At 54.9% G+C, this 17,939-nt stretch overlaps 7 protein-coding genes across 7 annotated transcripts; 2 read left to right on the top strand and 5 right to left on the bottom strand.

Moving 5' to 3' along the window:
- Positions 1-1,223: 1,223 nt before the first annotated feature.
- Positions 1,224-4,860, bottom strand: P168DRAFT_318288 (uncharacterized protein; the record flags this gene model as incomplete). The annotated part of the gene is made up of 5 exons (XM_024840189.1): positions 1,224-2,866; positions 2,925-3,316; positions 4,291-4,324; positions 4,431-4,709; positions 4,851-4,860. The coding sequence occupies 5 exons, from the start codon at positions 4,858-4,860 to the stop codon at positions 1,224-1,226; spliced, it is 2,358 nt and encodes a 785-aa protein (XP_024693857.1).
- Positions 4,861-5,250: 390 nt separating this feature from the next.
- On the top strand, positions 5,251-6,838 carry P168DRAFT_326958 (uncharacterized protein). Its single transcript, XM_024841179.1, has 3 exons — positions 5,251-5,480; positions 5,575-5,705; positions 5,770-6,838. The coding sequence occupies exons 1-3, from the start codon at positions 5,412-5,414 to the stop codon at positions 6,440-6,442; spliced, it is 873 nt and encodes a 290-aa protein (XP_024693856.1). The 5' UTR covers positions 5,251-5,411; the 3' UTR covers positions 6,443-6,838.
- On the bottom strand, positions 6,608-9,044 carry P168DRAFT_234992 (glutathione S-transferase family protein; the record flags this gene model as incomplete). The annotated part of the gene is made up of 7 exons (XM_024833439.1): positions 6,608-6,669; positions 6,725-7,070; positions 7,155-7,238; positions 7,335-7,648; positions 7,865-8,409; positions 8,508-8,695; positions 8,754-9,044. 7 exons carry the CDS (start codon positions 9,042-9,044, stop codon positions 6,608-6,610), a joined length of 1,830 nt encoding a protein of 609 aa, XP_024693855.1.
- Positions 9,045-9,220: 176 nt separating this feature from the next.
- Positions 9,221-10,539, top strand: P168DRAFT_304293 (uncharacterized protein). The gene has a single exon (XM_024838832.1). It carries the CDS (start codon positions 9,592-9,594, stop codon positions 10,411-10,413), a length of 822 nt encoding a protein of 273 aa, XP_024693854.1. The 5' UTR covers positions 9,221-9,591; the 3' UTR covers positions 10,414-10,539.
- A 68-nt stretch (positions 10,540-10,607) lies between these two features.
- On the bottom strand, positions 10,608-12,412 carry P168DRAFT_318284 (putative MFS multidrug transporter; the record flags this gene model as incomplete). Its single annotated transcript, XM_024840188.1, has 5 exons — positions 10,608-11,523; positions 11,578-11,907; positions 11,963-12,036; positions 12,103-12,124; positions 12,198-12,412. The coding sequence occupies 5 exons, from the start codon at positions 12,410-12,412 to the stop codon at positions 10,608-10,610; spliced, it is 1,557 nt and encodes a 518-aa protein (XP_024693853.1).
- Positions 12,413-13,583: 1,171 nt separating this feature from the next.
- P168DRAFT_234885 (S8 family peptidase) lies at positions 13,584-14,867 on the bottom strand (the record flags this gene model as incomplete). The annotated part of the gene is made up of 2 exons (XM_024833434.1): positions 13,584-14,474; positions 14,547-14,867. 2 exons carry the CDS (start codon positions 14,865-14,867, stop codon positions 13,584-13,586), a joined length of 1,212 nt encoding a protein of 403 aa, XP_024693852.1.
- Positions 14,868-16,801: 1,934 nt separating this feature from the next.
- On the bottom strand, positions 16,802-17,929 carry P168DRAFT_290045 (uncharacterized protein). Its single transcript, XM_024837124.1, has 2 exons — positions 17,908-17,929; positions 16,802-17,858 (listed from the first exon to the last, which is right to left on the bottom strand). The coding sequence occupies exon 2, from the start codon at positions 17,598-17,600 to the stop codon at positions 17,241-17,243; it is 360 nt and encodes a 119-aa protein (XP_024693851.1). The 5' UTR covers positions 17,601-17,858; positions 17,908-17,929; the 3' UTR covers positions 16,802-17,240.
- Positions 17,930-17,939: the final 10 nt, after the last annotated feature.

Genomic DNA, 17,939 nt, shown 5'->3' with positions numbered 1-17,939 from the left:
AATATGCAAGAAATGCCTCATTCTCCTGCATGTAGTCTGTAGTCGGGAGGATCATTCCTTCATTGATGTTAGAGTGGTAGATTTGTTGGTTTGGTCGTGGTGTAGTTACATCGTTCTGGGTGTTGAGGAAGGTGTACGGTTTGATCTGATATCTGTTTACCATCTTGATATATTCGCATCTCACAATATAGAAAGTAGTAGGTAGGAAGTAAATAAAGTCAAGGAAAACCTTCCTATCCCGTCCATCCATCTCAAACCCTACCGACCTCCCTCATAGTAACCTACAATTTACAACCTACCATCAACCTCCAAGCTAGATTCTAATCAAGCCAAGGATCCACCCAGCCGGTTACATATAATCCGAGGCAATTAATCCCTGCCTGCAGTGAAAGTAGCTTTTGCAGTTTTGGCTGACCGTTCGCTCAACTCGAGAGTAGGTACTAACCACTAGGTAGTAGACTAGGTACCACCTAATGTACTAAGGAGGAAGTGGTAAGTGGTGAGTAGTAATGAGGTTATAATGAACCCCGCTGAAACATGGCTATGGGGCGGGCTGATGATGTCATGCCGCAGTTGGGGACCCGTTGGTGGTATTTTTTTACCGTGTGTATTATGTTACTTACAGTAGATTGGTATATACTGTATTGGTACGGAGGATTCAGTACTCTATGATGGATCAGGTATGGTTGATGATAGATAGACATCTCCATCTACTACTGCCAGACTACTACTCTACTACCACTGGAATAGTCTATACAATTGACATCCACTCACCCTCGGATAGGCATTTGGAGTCCCTGACCTCTCTCTCCCTCCGCTGTATACAGCCATCCCAAGATGAACACACACACCCTCTATTCCATACTCACTACAACCCTCAAGTCAACTACGCGAACCCCTGACCATCATACCTTCACATGCGAAGTAGTAAGGTAACTTGTAGATCACTCTGATCGGACCTCCTTCAGGAAACCATCCATCGACCAAACAGGTAGGTATGGCTAGGGGAAAACAAGAAATTTTGCAAGGAAGGGGGAAAAAAGCTCCGTGCAATGTCCGTGCTGAAGACGCCTTGGCCTCCGCCGATCTATCTTCAGGGTAAAAAAGTGAATTATGTACAGTCAAACAAGACTTTGCAAAACAAATCCACCCCGGGAATAAAAGAAGAAAGAGAAAAGAAGAAACAGTCGTGACTCGTGAATTTAACCCTCCAATGGTTATGACTATGTCCGCGATCGCACCCGTCGCGGTACAGGCGTCGATCCCGCGTGCGACTGCAGCAAACTCGAGTTGTGCACCGAACTACGCAGCGATGGTCGACTGCTGAAGAGTGATGTCGGCTTAGCCGACTTGGGCGTCAACTTCCTCCTATCGGGCGTGCCCCCCAGCGACGACGAGGACGACAGCGGTGGCGACGCGCTGGGATCCAAACTGGCCTCGGCGGATTTGGGCGCCCCTAACCGCCGCATTCGTCGCGCTTTGGGTGTTGTTGCAGTAGCGGGCGCATTAGTCGGTGCGGCCGGGGCTGCCACCACCAAACTCTGATTCTGATCCTGATCCCCCTCCTTGGATCGCGTGCCGCGACTGGTGGCTTTGCGTTTCTCGCTTCGGCCCTGGCCGACCTCCTGGCTTCCCGTCTTGCCATCGCCATCGCCATCGCCATCGCCATCGCCGTCACCCTGGAACTGCACGAGCTGCGCGTCGTTCCACGAGACCTGCTTGCGCCCTGTCGAGACCGGCTGCTGAGTGTCCTTGGCACCGGCATCGGGTTGGGCCTCGGCCGCCGGGCTGTCCTCCAGATGCTGCAACGCGTACTTGGGCATCAGAGCATCCCCGCGGTTCTGTCGTGTGTTGCGCCGCGTCGCCAGCGCCAACTCCTGCGCTTCCGTCCGGTGGTTGAAGATGAACTCGGTCCCCTTGGGTCGCCGCAGAGAGAGTGTGTTGCGCACGGTCGGCGTGGCCGCTCGCGCGGGCGGTTTCGGCGTCCGCGTCCGCGTGCTGCGTCGCGGACTGGCAGGCTGCTGGCGGTCTGGCGCGGCGGCCTGCTCCCGCGGCTTGGTGGGCGACAATGTCGGTCGCGGAGGAGACTTCTGTGGCGACTTCTTCGGCGACTGCTGGGGTGACCTCTGGGGTGGCTTCACGGGGGACCTCTGCGGCGATTTCTGCGGCGAGGGCGAATTGGCGTCGAGATCCTTGAGCACGCGGCGCGACTGCGGGGTGGACTGCGGGGCCGGCGAGTCCACCCCCTCGGGCGCGTCCGCAGGCTTTTCGCCCTCGTCATGAGCGACCATGGCGGCAGCTTTGGCCTCGCGCTTCGCCTTGGCCTTGAACAGGAAATTATTCAACAACTGCGCATCTTCCCCGTCCAGGGAGCTGCGCAGGGCAGATCGGACCAGGGTCGATTCAAGTTCGGCCGGCAGGTCCTGCACGGGCGCCCCGGGCGCGGGGGACGGGGGAACATCAACAGCCACCTCGTGGTCGCCAGATGGATCATGCGTCATAGTCGCAGCCAGAGCTGCATCACCGTCTTGTTCAACGGGTTCGGTTCCAGGCTGGTCGATAGGACCGTGGGCTTTTAAGTCTGTAGATTTATCCTCCACCCCACTCTGTAGACAACTGGACTCGCCATGTAGCATGGATGGATAGGCTGCCACCGAATGGGCGTCGGTGGGGGCCTCCGGCGGCGGACTCACGGATTCGCTCTCATCCACCCCCGCCTGCACGGGCCCGGTCCCCTTTGACGTGTCGGTCGGTTGAGTTGTCCCATGGGAAGTGATATCATCGCTAATTGCGCCCGTCGGGGAGCCATGCACCGCCATGGCGTCCGACCTGACCACGAGATCGCTGCCGCTCGCGGGTAATTTGTCTACTCCTGGTTAGCTACCCCGCGGGATTAATCAACAAGCCATAAGGGACCTCCATACGTTTTCGCCCCGTTGCTTCCGACTCCCATTTAGTTTCCAGGAATGACCGCCCGCATGTCTGCTCTGTAGAATTTCTGTCCTGGTCGGAATTTTCCAAAAGTAAAAATCGACGCTTGACGCCGCGAAGAAATTCCGCGTTGCGAGCGCCGTTGATTTCCAGCTGGGGTTCGTCGTCGACCGCATCCTCGGCAGCGACCATCTGCTCGAGCATCTTCAAGCTGTTAAACGAGGTGCGGAAGCGCTTCCAGACCTTGCGGGACTTGGAGCGCGCCAGGAAGGACGTCGACGGCTTGCGGTCCCAGACTCGCGGGGCCGACCGGGCGGTTTTGACGGGGGTGAAGCGAATGCGGTTCTCTTCGCATGTGAGATCGCTGGCGCGTTGTGGGAGGAGCCTGTCCGACGTGCAACGTGTTAGTGATACTTTGCGCGGGATTCTTGGGTCGTGATGTTGAGGAAAAGGGGGTAATGGTCTATGCTTCGTTTGTCTTGAAGCTGCGCGAAAGGGGTCCCTGTGTCGCAGCGACAGTATTGGATGTGGTTTCGAACTCACCATGCTGGAGATGGTCCACTGAATGGATTGGTGGCCATGAACGATGTGAGACCAGGCCGACACGAGGAATGTCGGATGTTATGGCTGTCAAGTGGGGGGCAGTCGGTGGGTAGTATGGATGAAGAGTAAGAGTTGCAGTGGACGTAAAATAAACACCGGGGGTGGACAGCGATTATAGATAACAGACGAATCCACCGTGTCCCAGGATGATGCAGGAGGGGAAGATTGATAGCTTGAATGATGATGATGGATGCTTGATGGGGACGATTCTTCTTGTTTTGCTCGGCGCTGGGGCTGGGCGGCCGTTGCTGTGCCAACGTGCCGTTCTCATCTTATCTCTCCAGTTCATTCATATAACTGTAGACTCTGCTGATAATGTCAGATTAATTCCATTGAATTTGATTGATTCATGTGTTGTTCTATCGACTCATGTCCAATAATCAACTCCAATTTGTGGGGTTATTATGGGTTATATTCGTAGGTTGAGGTACACTTGAGAGCGACAATATATATCGGCCCACTGTCTCACTCAACTTGATCTAGACCAGTACTCTATTCTCACATAGCGTGTACGATGACGATAGTATTTATAGGACGGGGTTATCATCCAAAGCCAACAGTGTCGACGTATGAGTAAATTTCTAAGAAAAACATCATTCGTAAATCATCCATTCTATCTCATGATCTCATCGATCCCCAGATCCCTCAAAGCCACAGGAGAGGAACGTAGAAACACCATTGCGCCGACCCAGCCGGGGAAAGGAGGTCATAATGCCTGATGTGAGAGAGATGGCATGCTAGAACAATTTCTCATACATATCACGGTCATCAAACGGATCTCCAAATTCGTCTACACCGGAACGTTAGCTATGTACTAACACCCCATACTCAACCATCTGATCATCATCACCATCATCTCCCATCTGCAATATCAAAGAACAAGGGATGGTACGAACCCAGACTAAAGTCCTGATCGATCACATGCTCCATCGCCCGCTGGTATTCCTCCTCTGCGCGCTTGTTCATCCACGATGCTCCAGGCTGCCGTATCTTTTGCTGCTGCTGTTGCGGTTGCTGCTGCGATGTCCCCTGTGTCTGTGTAGCTGGAGGTGCGGCGGTGGGCTGTGTCTGCGAGCCGGGCGGGGAGAGCTCCGCGGTGCGCACGTTGGTCGGGGTGCGGGCGCCTGCGGGGGAGGCTTCGCGCGAGGATGCCATCTGAGAGTCGCCGTCTGCGTCTGGCAAATGGGTTAGTTATCGCTATGGAGTTGAAAGTGTGTACGTATCAAGTCGTAGGTATCAAGTCTAGAGCGGGGAGGTAGATGAGGGGTTGGAGGAGACGGTGTGATATCGGGATAGGGAGGTTGAGGAGTACTTACCGGTCCCCATGATGAGAATCAGAGTCTTCTGAACTAGATCAGATTCAGAGAGAGCGACGGATAGATGCAGATGATCTCAAACGATGATGATGTCGGCGGAAATGGTTGTTTGGCCGTGGGGGAGAGGACGTTGGCGATTACTCATCGGCCACGATCACCATGGATATCTACAATATTATCCCCACAATGTTATTGGAATTATCGAGAGTTCAAACACGATTCGATCATGTATGAAATAACCATTGTGAAGTCCAACTGGCCATCTTCAATTCAACGACGTCGATCGATCGCTGCCTGGACACCTGAAGGCGGTCAGGACGGGCACGATTTTCTCCGGAAAAGAATCTCATCTCTCTCTCTCTCTCTTCCTTTTCGATTCCCAGTAGTTTTACGCCAGACTATCGCTCCTCCTTTCTTGTTTCCCTCTTTCTACCATCCCTCGTTTCAGTATTGTTCTCATTTTTGCTTTCCTTCCACTCGTTGATCGTTATATTGTCTTGAGTTCTTTTCCCCTACTACTCTACCACCTACTACTACTATCCCGCTCCCCACCCTCAGGCCATGAGTGTCCACTCCTCTTCTTCCCGTCCCGACGCTGCCTGGGACGAAGACTGGGAGCAACAGGCCGATGTATGCTCTTCCCTCCATGCATATATCTGCACTATATACACATAATCATATATCAATGGTAAAAACCGTAAACTGACGGATTCTTCTCCCGCAGAAACTAGCCACAGAACCGTCCCCACCCCCCGATTCGGCCCCGACCCCGGAAAAGAAGGTGTCCTCCAAAGTCACCAAGGCCCAACGTCGCGCGCAGCAAGCCGAGTTCAATCGCCAACTATGGGCTGAAGCGTATGTTTACAACCGCCTGCAATCCTCTAGATCTATTCAGTATCTTAACCCTCGGCCCCCGCAGTGAATCCCCGCAGACCTTCCACTTCCTCGAAACCCGCTCCGATGTCCCCCTCAAGCAGGATATCAAACCCGCCGTCACCCTCCTCAGTCGCAATCCGCCCCCGCTAGTCACCCGCCAGTCCTCCTCCAGAGCCGTCGATGCCGCCGCCGACGGCCTCGGACGCATGGGGTTGGGCGTCGACGACGACTCCGAGGATGAGAGACCCCCCGAGCCGACCCCCGAGGAGCGCCACGCCATTGCGTTGAAGAATCGCGAGGAAAAACAGCGCAAGTACGAGGAGGTGCGCGAGAGGCTGTTTGGAAGCCCCTCCGCGACCAACTCCGGCGCTTCGTCGCCCCGCAGCGCCACTCCGCCGAAGCAATTTGAGGGCAGAGGGAAGGGAAGGAGTCGTGGCGGAGCCCGGGACAATCACAGTGTCAGCAGCGGCAGTAATAACAACACCAACAATCGAGAGAAAAGGGACCAGTCGGTGGCATCAGGCAAATCGAGACAGCTTTACGACCCTGGATCCCCGGCCAAATCCCCCTCGAATCACGGACCGAAGAAGGACAAGCCGCTGACCACCCGCAACGCGAATGAAACGGCCCCTCAACAACCGTATCGCTCCCCTCGTGGACCCGACGCGAGCGGAAGTGGCGGGTTCCGATCTCACCGAGGTGGACGAGGCGGTTAAACTACGGATTACGCTTCCGACAGGTCCGTGGACACGGTTACATGGGCCAACTCGGTTTCGTTCAATTCCAGGGGTATCCTCAACACAACTACCATGCAAAACCGACTGTTTCCGCTCTCCGCACGCCTGGGAATGAAATTTTTCCTCCTCTCAGCCCTCGGTCGATTACGGAAGGCCTCTCCCCGAGTTGATCGCGTTAGCAACTTGGGAAGTATTCGGTCGGTTCTCTGTACGCACGTTAGCGTGATACCAACCGACACGGGACTTCACCCATCCACTCACGTGCATATCGTTCATAGCTATCCAGATAGAGCTCATCTCCGCTGGTGGTCGCCTTGACATGTTCATTGGACTCAAGCGCGTCGACCCAGGCGGCCCAGCGAGTGCCCTGCTCCGGGTCCGGCCAGCCGCGGTACGGCTTCAGGACGCGTCTGAGCCGGATGATCCACGGCGCCACCTGGACGTCGACGAAGGAGAGCTCCGGGCCCAAAAAGAGCGGCCCATGCGGGTCAGCCGCGTCGATTAGCGTGGTGAAGGCGTCGCGCAGCTCTTGGGCATGGGCGATCTGCTTCTCCTCATTTTGTTCCTGAAGGACGCGGTAGAAGGTGGGCACGATATTGCGATTGACCTGCGTCCGTCAGTCAACCAGTTATTGGGCCATTTTTTTCCCTTTATATATATATAAAAAGGTGCTGATATATCATAAACTTACGAAATCCGTCCACAGACGGCAATGGGCGCGTCGCTTTGCATCCCCAGCAGGGAGCAGCGAGGGGCCAACATTCAAATCTTCCAACTGTAGCGCAAATCAGAACCAACCAGTCAATCAACTCCATTGAATCAACAACAAGATAAGCAACCCGACAAGGAAATGACAATGAAAGGTCCATACATATTCAAGCAACACCGTACTCTCATACGAACCCCAATCCCCATGTCGCAGGGCGGGCACCAAACCCCGGGGATTAACCTCCAGCAACGACGGGGGTTTCTTATACGGGTCGACTTCGATATACTGATAGGGGATACCCTTGGCCTCGAGCGCGATCCAGACGCGCTGGACGAAGGGGCAGAAACAGCTGCCGTAGAGCTTCAGGTCTTGGTCGGTGGTGTGGTTGGAGACGGTTTCGGCTGCTTGGCCGGTGGCTTTTGTGTGGTAGTTCTTTTGGGACATTGTTTTGGTCTGGTTGTTAGTTGGGGACTTATCTTATAAGTAGTTGCTTGGTTAGGATATGATAGTGCTATAAACGGATTGATGTTGGGAGGTTGAGTGGTAGGTAAGGAAGCGGGGCGATGGAGGCCAGGGCAGTGACGTAAACCACGTGCGGGACCCACTCCAAAGCAATATAGTATACTCATAGTATCCATATATACCCCATACATCCAATACCTCCGAGATAATATGATGGATGAAAAGTAAACATACCGAAAGAGTCTTCCTCCGACCCGTCATCTCCTTCAATATATACCGCTGCACACTACTCTTCTTAACTCGATCACTCTCATCTAACGAATGACGATGTCCACCACCCACACCATCATTCTTCCCGTTAGCCCCATTCCCATTGACCCTTTGGATCGTAAAGAAACGCTGTCCTTGAGCCCCGGGATGGCCCTCTGGAAGGGAATTGGGCGCGAGCACCCCAAACTGCTGCTGCTGCGCGTCCAAGGATGCGGATGAGGAAGAGGAGTTCCGCAAAAGCGCAGCAGCTGCATCAGCGTCCGGAGCACCAACGGTCGTGGCTCCTGGAAGATACTCCGTGATCTTGATCTTGACGTCACAGAGATCGCGGGCGCGGGCGGTGCGCTTGCGCTTCTTCTTGTTGGGATCGTTGGACTTGGGTGTGCCCGGGGGCCGGCCTTTCAGGCGACAGTCCCAGTAGTGGGAGATGAGGGGCTTGCGTTTGTATTGTTGGGTGGAGCGGTGGGAGTAGATGTTGTCGATGTGGGGGAAGTAGGTGCGGAATCTGTTTGTTTTAGTGGATTTAGGAGTCGGGAAGGGAGTGGATTGATTGATTGATACTATGGATGGTGAATGAATGGATGGATGATGGGAGGTACGTACTGCGCTTCGCTTAGCACGAGCGTGTCGTCTACGTTGAAGAGCCGGTTCCGCCAGAGTTCTAGGTCTGGTGGGTCTAGGATGGACGGCAGGTCCCGGAGATAGCCATTCTCTTTGGAGGAGAAGATAGACGAGTGGGATGAGTTGGAGGAGGGATGTTGGGAAAGGAGATGAGAGAGCTCGTTGGAGGACTATAGTTGAATATTAGGCGCATGTATAGATCGTGATGGGAACCCGGGGGGCACGCACCAATAAGGAATGATAGACGTCTACGGCTGGATGCACCCCCATAGCGCCATTACTTTGGTTCTGGGTATAAGTTGTGAGATCACTCACAGCCGATTGAAGAGGCTGGAGAGAATGCGCGTCTTCTTCGACGGCGAGGGTGGGATCTGGATCGGGTTTGAGGGATGATGATGACACATGGTTATGGTGGTAGGGTTGTGGAACGGTGTCTGAAACTGAGACCAAATGGACAGCTTCACCTGCTAGATCTTGAGGTGGTAGGTTCCTGGCGAAGGAAGACGAAGAGTAATCCATCTCCGCATCTATATACAGATGATGAGCGATGCTGCTTTTGGGTGTGGAGAGTCGGTGGAGATCCCGATCAAGCGGCGGCCCGTTGTCAGGTGATATCGGATGTACATGTCATGTGATCCATACTTCTCCAGTTCACTTTCTTTTCCTTCAGTTTTTCTTCACCCAAGACTCTACTCGGAGTATTCATGACTGCAATCTTTTTTATTTGATTGGAAATGGCTGATGGCCTCCATAAACCCGCCGGATATCTACTCAATAGGTCCATTCTAAATGTACTGATAGTACTGGAACTGACATCTCACTAGAAAGAAGGGTTCTATCAACAGTCCAGAGTGCTATGATATCTGATTCTGATCTGGATTGAAAAGCTAATAACCACGGCGTAGTTCGACGAGTAACCTGGGGACTGGGAAAGGATCTCACATAATTGAGTGTCTCGAACGGTCGAGCCAGCCACCGCGTCATCCACAGACGATGTATAGAACGTGCATCCATGCAATATAAGGTCTATAATTTCCTACCCTCAAGTACAGCATGAGAGAGCAACATGATAGTCCTGAAGCTCAATTTCAATCTCAGCATCCCCCTCTCCACCCTCCTCCTCCTCATCCTCCTCCCCACCCCCACCCACACCGCAGACTGCACCGAAGCCGAAATCTCCCAATGGTCCACAACAAGCTGCACCTGCCACGACCCAAACACATTCACCATCTGCCCCCACACCTGCCCCCTCGGCCCAGCCAGCGCCCAATGCGCCCCCAACCCCAACACCCACCTCCAACAATGCCACGTCGGCTGCACAGACGCCAACAAAGACTGCACCACCTGCGATCTCTACTTCGGCGGCATGTGCCGCTGCACGCGCTCCCAAAACTGCTTCCACGACGCCTCCACAGACCCCTGGACGCTCCTCCACGACCACAAGCTCATCACCACCTCGCACCACACACCCGGCATCCTCGACCTCCACGGCGACAACAGAGGCTGGGAACTAGGCCAGATAGTCTTCGCCACGGGCACGGTGTCGAGCCGCGCTGACGGCGCGCTCGCCATGAACTCTGTGCATTCTCGCTCCGAGGAGCAGGTGCATATCCATGTTTGTGACCGCCCGGTTAGTGTGTTCCGGACGTATCTGAATGGGATTGCTTCGCCGGCTGCGTATACGCAGGGCTTGACGCCGATGGATTTCGATCAGTTGGGGTTCCAGAAGCATAGTGTGCTTTGTCGGGCGCAGAAGACGGGGTTGTCGTCTGCGGCGCCGTGTGCTTGGTATTATGTTGGGGCGGGCTTGATTACCGACCAGAAGGGGTATACGTGGGGGTGTGTTACCACGACGGGGTCGGCGGAGTTTTTGTTCTGTATGAATTAGTTTGCTCGTGAGTTGTATGGCAAGAGGCACTAGCCACGTGGGTAGGTGTGAGTGAATGAGTGTAAGTGTAGTATGGAAAGCATGTATACGCCACATGAGTCTATCTTAAAAGCAATCATGAATAACCTTCCAACCTCTAACCTAACGACCAAAATAGCAATAGCATGGCAATCATAATAGTAATGAGATGATAGTTAATATCCCTCCTCATCAACACTATTCTCCAAATAAACCTTCAAACTAAAATTCGCAAACGCGCTCCGTCCCCTTATAGCAGCGCCATACCGCGCAAACACGGGCGGGACGACGCACAGCGCCGTCGCGACGGCCGCCAAGACCGACACAGCGACGTTGTTGCCCAACGCGCCGAACATGGGACCTGCGATGAGCGGTAATGCCGCGGAGAGTAGAGCGCGCACGATACTCAGCGCGGCGAGGCCGCTGGCGGCGTAGCTGAGGTAGCTATCGGTCAGGTATCCCCCAAGGACGTAGTCGATTTCGTTGAGGCCGTAGCCGACGAAGACGAGGGCGAGGGCGGAGACTATCCAGTGGATGTGGGGCGCGGTGGAGGATGCGATGGGGGGAATGGTCCAGGCGAAGAGCCAGAGGGAGGCTGCTAGGATGGGGACGCCGATGGAGAAGCCGGTGAGTTTGTCTTCGGGGCGGAGGGGCAGGTTGTGGTGTCTGTGGTGGGCGAGGATGCGGAGGTCTTGGAAGCGGGTGAGGATGCCGAAGAAGAGGCCGGCAAACATGGCGAGGAAGGGAAGGCAGGCTTGTTGGGGGGTGAAGGCGAAGGCTTGGTAGATTGGGGGGAGGGCTTCGGTGAAGAGGTAGACGAGGGCGATGGCGGCGGCGCTCATAGTGGAGACGATGAAGACGAGGAGCTCGGTGAAGAAGAGGCGGACGGGGCGGGCGAGGGCGAGCCGGATGAAGGTGAGGAGATCGGGCGTTTGGTCTGGGTTGAAGGCTTGGAGGGTTGGGATGTTGGTTATTTCGCGCAGGTGGGCGACTTCTCGTGCTAGGAGGAGTGATGGACGGGACTCGCGGATGGTGAGGAGGAGGATGCTCACGACGGCGGTTACGATGGCGGCGACGTAGAAGAGCCAACGCCTGGTAGTCGATTGAGAAATGAACTAAAGCATAAAAGTAGGGAAAGAGACGAACCAGCCAAGTTCAGCCGTAATATACGTGCTGAAGATGGGTCCCAGCAACATCCCCATGTTGGCGACCATCGCCCAACAGTAGATGACCCATACCCGGTCGCGGGCATTGAAGAGGTCCTCTATACTGCCAATGACGACCGTCGTCGGGATCGCGGAGAGCACGCCGCTGATGAACCGGCCGACGGCGACGCCAGCCAGCGAAGGCACGGCGGCGACGACGGCGCACGAGATGCTATAGAGCGCGGTGCTGACGACATACAGCTTGCGGCGCCCGAACGCCTCCGAGTAAGGGGGGAAGGCGATGGCGCCGATGCCCTGGCCTAGGAGATATCTACCGCCGTCAGAACCTCGTCAAATATCAGGGCGATTATGAGAGCGAGACGAACAAGGACACGAAGATGAAGACGGACAATTCGCGCGGAATGGCAAATTCACGAAGCGCATCGCGGGCACTCGTCGACTGCTCAATTGCATTAGCCTGTGCCAGATATTCAAGGATCTCGGGAGGAGAAAGAGGAGTACATACACCCGACGTGCTGATCGCGGTCCTGCAATCCCTCTCCAAGTAAGCAAGACATTCTTTCGCGATAACAACCCCAGAGATCTCTCGCACTCTCTCACGTGAAGAATTCCAAAAATATCACCAACGAGGTATCATATATCTTCCGACAGCGGCTCCAATTGCGCGGATGACGCGGATTATCGGACGCCCACTGGACATGAAAGCCATCTGCAGCCATCTGGAGCCCACTCCGTGCCAAATGGGGACTAAGAAGGTCCTTGTCCAATTCGGTGGGCGACGAACTGCTAGTCACCTCTAGCGTCTTGGGAGTCATGATTGGCTGGTGAGATATTAGGCTTAGTAGGTAGGAAGATGACGGGCGGGCGTATATCGGAGTTTAGAGTCCACAGCGGCACCTCTTCTTTAGCATTTTGCTTCAGCCATGAGCGGGACAAGGCGTCTTGAATACAAGCCTAAGATCTGATGGAAGAGCAAGGGGGGGCGGGGGAGGGCAGATGTGGACGGACGGACGCAAGCTTCATGGCTGGTTCTGCAAGGGGGATCTTCAGATTCCCCTCGAGAGGAGGAGAGATTGACCAAACAAGGTACATTCCGGATGCATGATGCCAGTCGCAAGCCACCGGCCAATATTCCAGGGACAGAGCAGTCAATCGCGGTTGGCGACGTGATATAGTGGTCGAAAAGCGCCGAACAGGGCTTCATCTCACAACCATCAGCGTAGATCAATTCTGGGAAACATGTCATCACCATACTCCCTCCTGCACATGCAATGGCAGACTCACCAAGTCGTAGACCTCGCGTAGATCCACAGAGCTCACGCCAGGGCGTTCAGTGGTAGCCCTTCTGGAACCCCACAGCTGTCGGTAGCCATCCGATGCCAGGGGGAGGGGTGCGTGATTGTATGAGACAAAAAGAAGCATAATAATGCCTCAAACTGACGACTCCCGATTACGCGGTTCGTTTGAGACCAACTGCATCATCGCCAGTCCCTTCCTGCCTTGTTGATCGGCAGCGAGACAACGCCTCGACTCGGGGATGAGGCGCGGCGTGTCGGACAGAAGGACGAACAGCAGAGGTTGCCTCATTGTTGAGATGCGGTCGCACGTGCATTCCGGTTTGTTACCTTATTTTCTTTCATTTTCCTATGCCGCCCGCGGATTGTTATTTGGATTGTCGTCTCCTAGATTGAGTGATTTATGCTTCGCTTTTCCCCTTGCGAAGAGAAAAAGCGCAAGAATGCATTGCAGGAAGCATCGGTTTGGGAGGAGTCCTACGAGGAAGGTTCGATACTGATCGAGATAAACTGGAGAAGGGAAATTCAGATGGGAAGTGGTTTGATTCTTGAAACAGTGCAGTCAGTTGTATACATGGCCCCTGTGTCCTTGCCCATCCCTCACTTTATTTCATCCATCCTCGCTCCGTCAACTCTCCCCCTTTCCAATCCCCTCTGTTGCTACAGTTGGTACAGAAAATGCACCTCGGATTTAGTCGGAGGCGCCGGTGTAGGCGAGAGCGTTGGGGCTGCCGGAGACGTCGGTGACAACGTCGGGGGTGGCGAGCTCCTTGATCTTCTTGGTGACGGCAGCCGGGCCATCGAGCTCCTCCAGGGACATGAGGTAGAGAGACAGACCAACAACGTGGGGGGTGGCCATCGAGGTACCCGAGATGGTGTTGGTGGCGGTCTTGGAGCCGATCCAGGCGGACAGGATGTCCTCACCGGGGGCGAAGATGTCGACGACCTTGCCGAAGTTGGAGAACTCGGCGCGGGCGTTGTTCTCGCTGATGGCGGCGACGGTGATGGCATCGGGGGCGGAGGCGGGGCTGGACTCGCTGGCATCGGAGTTCTCGTTACCGGCGGCGACGATGGACAGGACACCCTTCTCGAAGGCGTCCTGGACGGCGTCGTTGAAGGCTTGGGAGAAGGAACCACCCAGAGACATGTTGATGGAGGCCTTGCTGGTGCGCTTCTTGGAGACAATGTCGTTGGCGGCCCAGTTGAAGCCGTCCAGGATGACGGAGGTGCTGGAGGACTCGCCCTCGAAGACCCTCACGGAGAGGAGGCTAGCCTTCTTGGCAATACCGTAGGTCTTACCACCGATGGTACCGGCAACGTGGGTACCGTGGCCCACACCGTCCTCGTGCTCGCCGCCAGCAGCGTTGTAGGCCTTGGTGGCACGGCCCTCGAACTCCTCGTGGTCAACGTTGATACCGGTATCAACGACATAGCCGAAGGTGTCGGTGCCAGCCGCATCGTCGTAGACGTAGTCGGTGCTCGGCTTGCCCTTGTGGGAGATGCTGCCCAGACCCCAAGGAGCATCCTTCTGGGTCTTGATGGCATCAAGATACCAGATCTTGTCCTCTTCGACCGCAGCAACCTAGAAAAAAAGAAAGATGTTAGCACACTAGGCGCCTCCCCCCCCGTTCATTCCTCTCGCGGGATGACGTACGTCCTTGTGGTTGCGGATCTCCTCGATGGTGGCATCATCGAACGAACCGGCGTAGCCCTGGAACTTGTTGATGCCGTAGTTGCGCTCAATGCCGACGCTGGACGCGCCCGAGATGCGGGCGACGTTGCGCGAGTGGACGCTGGTGGCCCAGGTGGTGTGGGCGGCGATCTTGGCAGCGTCGACGCCCTCCTTGAAGGTGACGATGTACTTGCCCGCGATCTTCTCGCCCGACCGGCGGACGTGAGGCTCGGTAACGGGGGCACCGAGGATGGCCGGAATGACCGCTCCCAAGAGGAGCAAAGAGCGCTTGATGGTATACATGACCACGAGTTGGAGGGACCAGAAAGAACGTTGACTTGCAAGTAGTTGAGAACTGAAGAAGCCGGATGGAGGATGAGGATGGAAGGAAAAAAAGAGAGTTGAGGACCGGCACGAGGAGGCCTTATATAGATTTTGTTCGAGTACGGTCCCTAGCACGGTCTTTGAAACATCCCTTAAGCTCTGTCACTCACGCCGGCCACTAGACGGAGGACAGGGATCTGGGGAGTCTGGAAGAGCGGAGTCGAACTCTCAGGGTGACATTGCATCGCCAGACGACTTCCACAGGTTCTCCCCTCCTACGGATCGAAACCGTTGGGTGGAGAGGGAAACAAATGAGGACGACGATCCCCGGACCTCCTCCGGCGGTGCTCAGAGAGGAGTCACCGGGGGGCGTTAATCAGGGACCAGATGAAAATACCACGAGGGCGTTTCGTCCCGAGCGTGTTCCTGTCCATCAAGGTCTTGGTCCGCCCAGCCGCTACCCGCAACAGGGAAGGTGGTGTGGTATACCCACCGTGGTGGACGGAGCTTGACCGGGTGGCCGACAACACATGAACGCAATCACGGCAAAGGTTGCGTGAGGGGCCCTGTGAAGAGGGTGGGGAAACGTCCTGCCTTCTCCTCATTCACTTTAGGGGGATCGATGTGACCTCTTCTAGATGCTTGGCAATCTCACGCGATATGCGCCGCTGTGACTGTTTCGTGGTCTCTCCCCTGTCAATCAGCCGAGATTGACCAGACCAGATGTCTTTCTAGAAAGGCAACCCGCCAACAGACTAAGATCTCGGGGGGCACGAGCCTGTCCAGATCCCAGTTACACACCTAGGCCAAGCAGGTCAAGTGCAGGCAATCACCTCTACGTTTCCCATTCCCAAAAGGGGGGCCAGATTAAGACCAGGCCGCCTCGCTTGCAGATGCTCACAAGGCGAGAGGGAGGGGGAAGGGGGGTGGTGGTTAGGAAGCCGGCACGGATAGAGTTGAGAAGCTTATGATAAGCCCAAATCGACCAATCTCGCCCTCCCTAAGAATGGTTCAACCGCCCCGGTACGACCAGGTCGGAGCTTGTCTCTCAGTGCGCGTGCCATCCTGCTAGCCAGGGGGGGCACGAAAGAAAGTCTCCTGACAGCGTAGAGCATGCCAACACAGGATCCATTGGATGTCTCTAATCCAAAACCCCGATGGTTCCAAAACTATGAATAGACCATTACGTTAGTGTAGTGGGGGGGGAGAGAACAGTGGTCTTGTTGGATATGTTACGCAAGAAACCGCATAGATAACGATTTCCCCGACGACGGCCCAGCCATCGACCAATGGCACGGGGAGGGGTCACAATGGCAGACATAACGATCTACCTGCAGGGTATATCGAGACTTGCAGAGAGGCATGGCCAGGCACGAGCCTTAGTGTGTGTGTTTCACCGCCGGGAGTCCGAGTGGCTTGGCATATCCCCAAAAGCCGGGGGTATATCACGGCGAGTTGGATTGGTCCATCCAGGGATTGACCACTGCCCTATCGTCGATGTGCAAATCAACCTCGGGAGACCCATCTGGATCCAACGGGTGAATCATTGGTGGAGAATGGCGACAGGGCCTTATAGCGTGGCCATGGCATTTCTAACTTCACTAGTCGCTTATATGAAGCCGACAAACCAAGTGGATCCTAAACCCATCCTAAGCCCTGTCGGGTGATGTCGGTGGACGGGGAGGAACAGGAAACAATTAGGGATTAATATAAAGGAATGATCACGACCATGGTTGCATCTGGGGAAGGGCAATGTAAGTAGTTAGACTGATGAAGTGAAGTGAAGATGAAGAAGAGAGAAACCAGTCGGAGCAGCCGTAGTGGGAGGACAGAGGCGGCCTGAGGTTGCAGCCCGTCTCTTGGCGTGTCGGTGGTTGCCCTGCCGGTTTAATCTAATTTCATCAATCTTCCTGCCAGGATTGATATTGGTTTCAGGGATAAAACTGCTTCTTGATCCGGCTAGGATGCAACGATTCAGGTATCAGGTACTTGTCGATGTAGTATTCAATGAGGGGAATGGAGGTAGAACCCCGGTCGAGGTACTATCGACTTCCCCGCTCATAAATGATGAAGATATTGATGAAGATGACGATGAAGATGACCACGCCATCGATGTGGATCAGATGGTCAGCCACCAGATAAGCTACCTCATTTATTCTCTTGTCCTCATTGTGGACATTAGCATTCATCACATTGTCCCTTCTTCCCGGTCTGTCCATCGTCCATCATCCATGTCCTGTCCTACCGAACCTCTTCACCCCATCGCCGATGACCGACCCCATGACATGCGCCATAAAATAGATGAACAATAAACACAATAATGAAAAGAAAAAGCCAATCCGTCCATAAAACTCACGAACTCTTCTTCCCCGCATGCCTCTTCGACGCCTCCATATTTTTGAACGGAAACCCCGCAGTCCGCTTATCAGCCCCCGTCTTGCGACTAATCCTCCCATTGCTGCTGGCAAACAACACACACCAGAGTCCCACGGCCGCCACCAGTCCATACACCGTCATCCCAATGGCAAACACAACCTGGCTGCTGTCCACGTACCGCGTGTAGGCGTAGGCGGCAGACACGGAGTGGAACGCACACGTGATGATCAGCGTGGGGACGGCGTATGGGGCCTTGGGATCGGATTCCTCGGTGGAGACGGGATCGGATACCGTTGAGGACAGCGGGATGGACCCCGTTAGCATGATGGTGAGCATGGCTACGGTCAGAAGGCTGAATCCGAGACAGCGCGCGAAGTATACCTCAACCGCTGGATGTGGATGAGGTCGTTAGCGATGAGGAGACACACGGAGACGAGACGGTGCAGGATGGATGGATAGCCTGGTAAGTCACGTACAGGTGGCCGGGCGTGTCTCGTCCAGTAGCATCGTGGACATCAATTGCGGAATGGTCGTCAACGCTAGTCCCTGCAGTGAGAGCCATCCTGCGGTCGAGTAGGTGTATGCGTAGTATACCTGACGCCATCGGTTAGCGACGACTACTTGCTTGCGCCGGGCAACGTACATCCATGTTGGCTCAATATGCAGTAAGACGGT

Source organism: Aspergillus campestris, assembly GCF_002847485.1.
Source record: "Aspergillus campestris IBT 28561 chromosome Unknown P168scaffold_5, whole genome shotgun sequence".
NCBI classification, from domain to species: Eukaryota; Fungi; Ascomycota; class Eurotiomycetes; order Eurotiales; family Aspergillaceae; genus Aspergillus; species Aspergillus campestris.
Note: the sequence above shows the minus strand (reverse complement) of the source record. Positions and strands in the feature narration are given on the sequence as shown.

Bases quoted from the DNA above. Each gene is read 5' to 3' on its own strand.
- P168DRAFT_326958 (XM_024841179.1), top strand. From the start codon at position 5,412: ATGAGTGTCCACTCCTCTTCTTCCCGTCCCGACGCTGCCTGGGACGAA. The intron at 5,481-5,574 runs GTATGCTCTTCC...CTTCTCCCGCAG, and splicing joins ACTGGGAGCAACAGGCCGAT to AAACTAGCCACAGAACCGTC. The intron at 5,706-5,769 runs GTATGTTTACAA...CGGCCCCCGCAG, and splicing joins CGCCAACTATGGGCTGAAGC to TGAATCCCCGCAGACCTTCC.
- P168DRAFT_304293 (XM_024838832.1), top strand. From the start codon at position 9,592: ATGATAGTCCTGAAGCTCAATTTCAATCTCAGCATCCCCCTCTCCACC.
- P168DRAFT_290045 (XM_024837124.1), bottom strand. From the start codon at position 17,600: ATGCTCACCATCATGCTAACGGGGTCCATCCCGCTGTCCTCAACGGTA.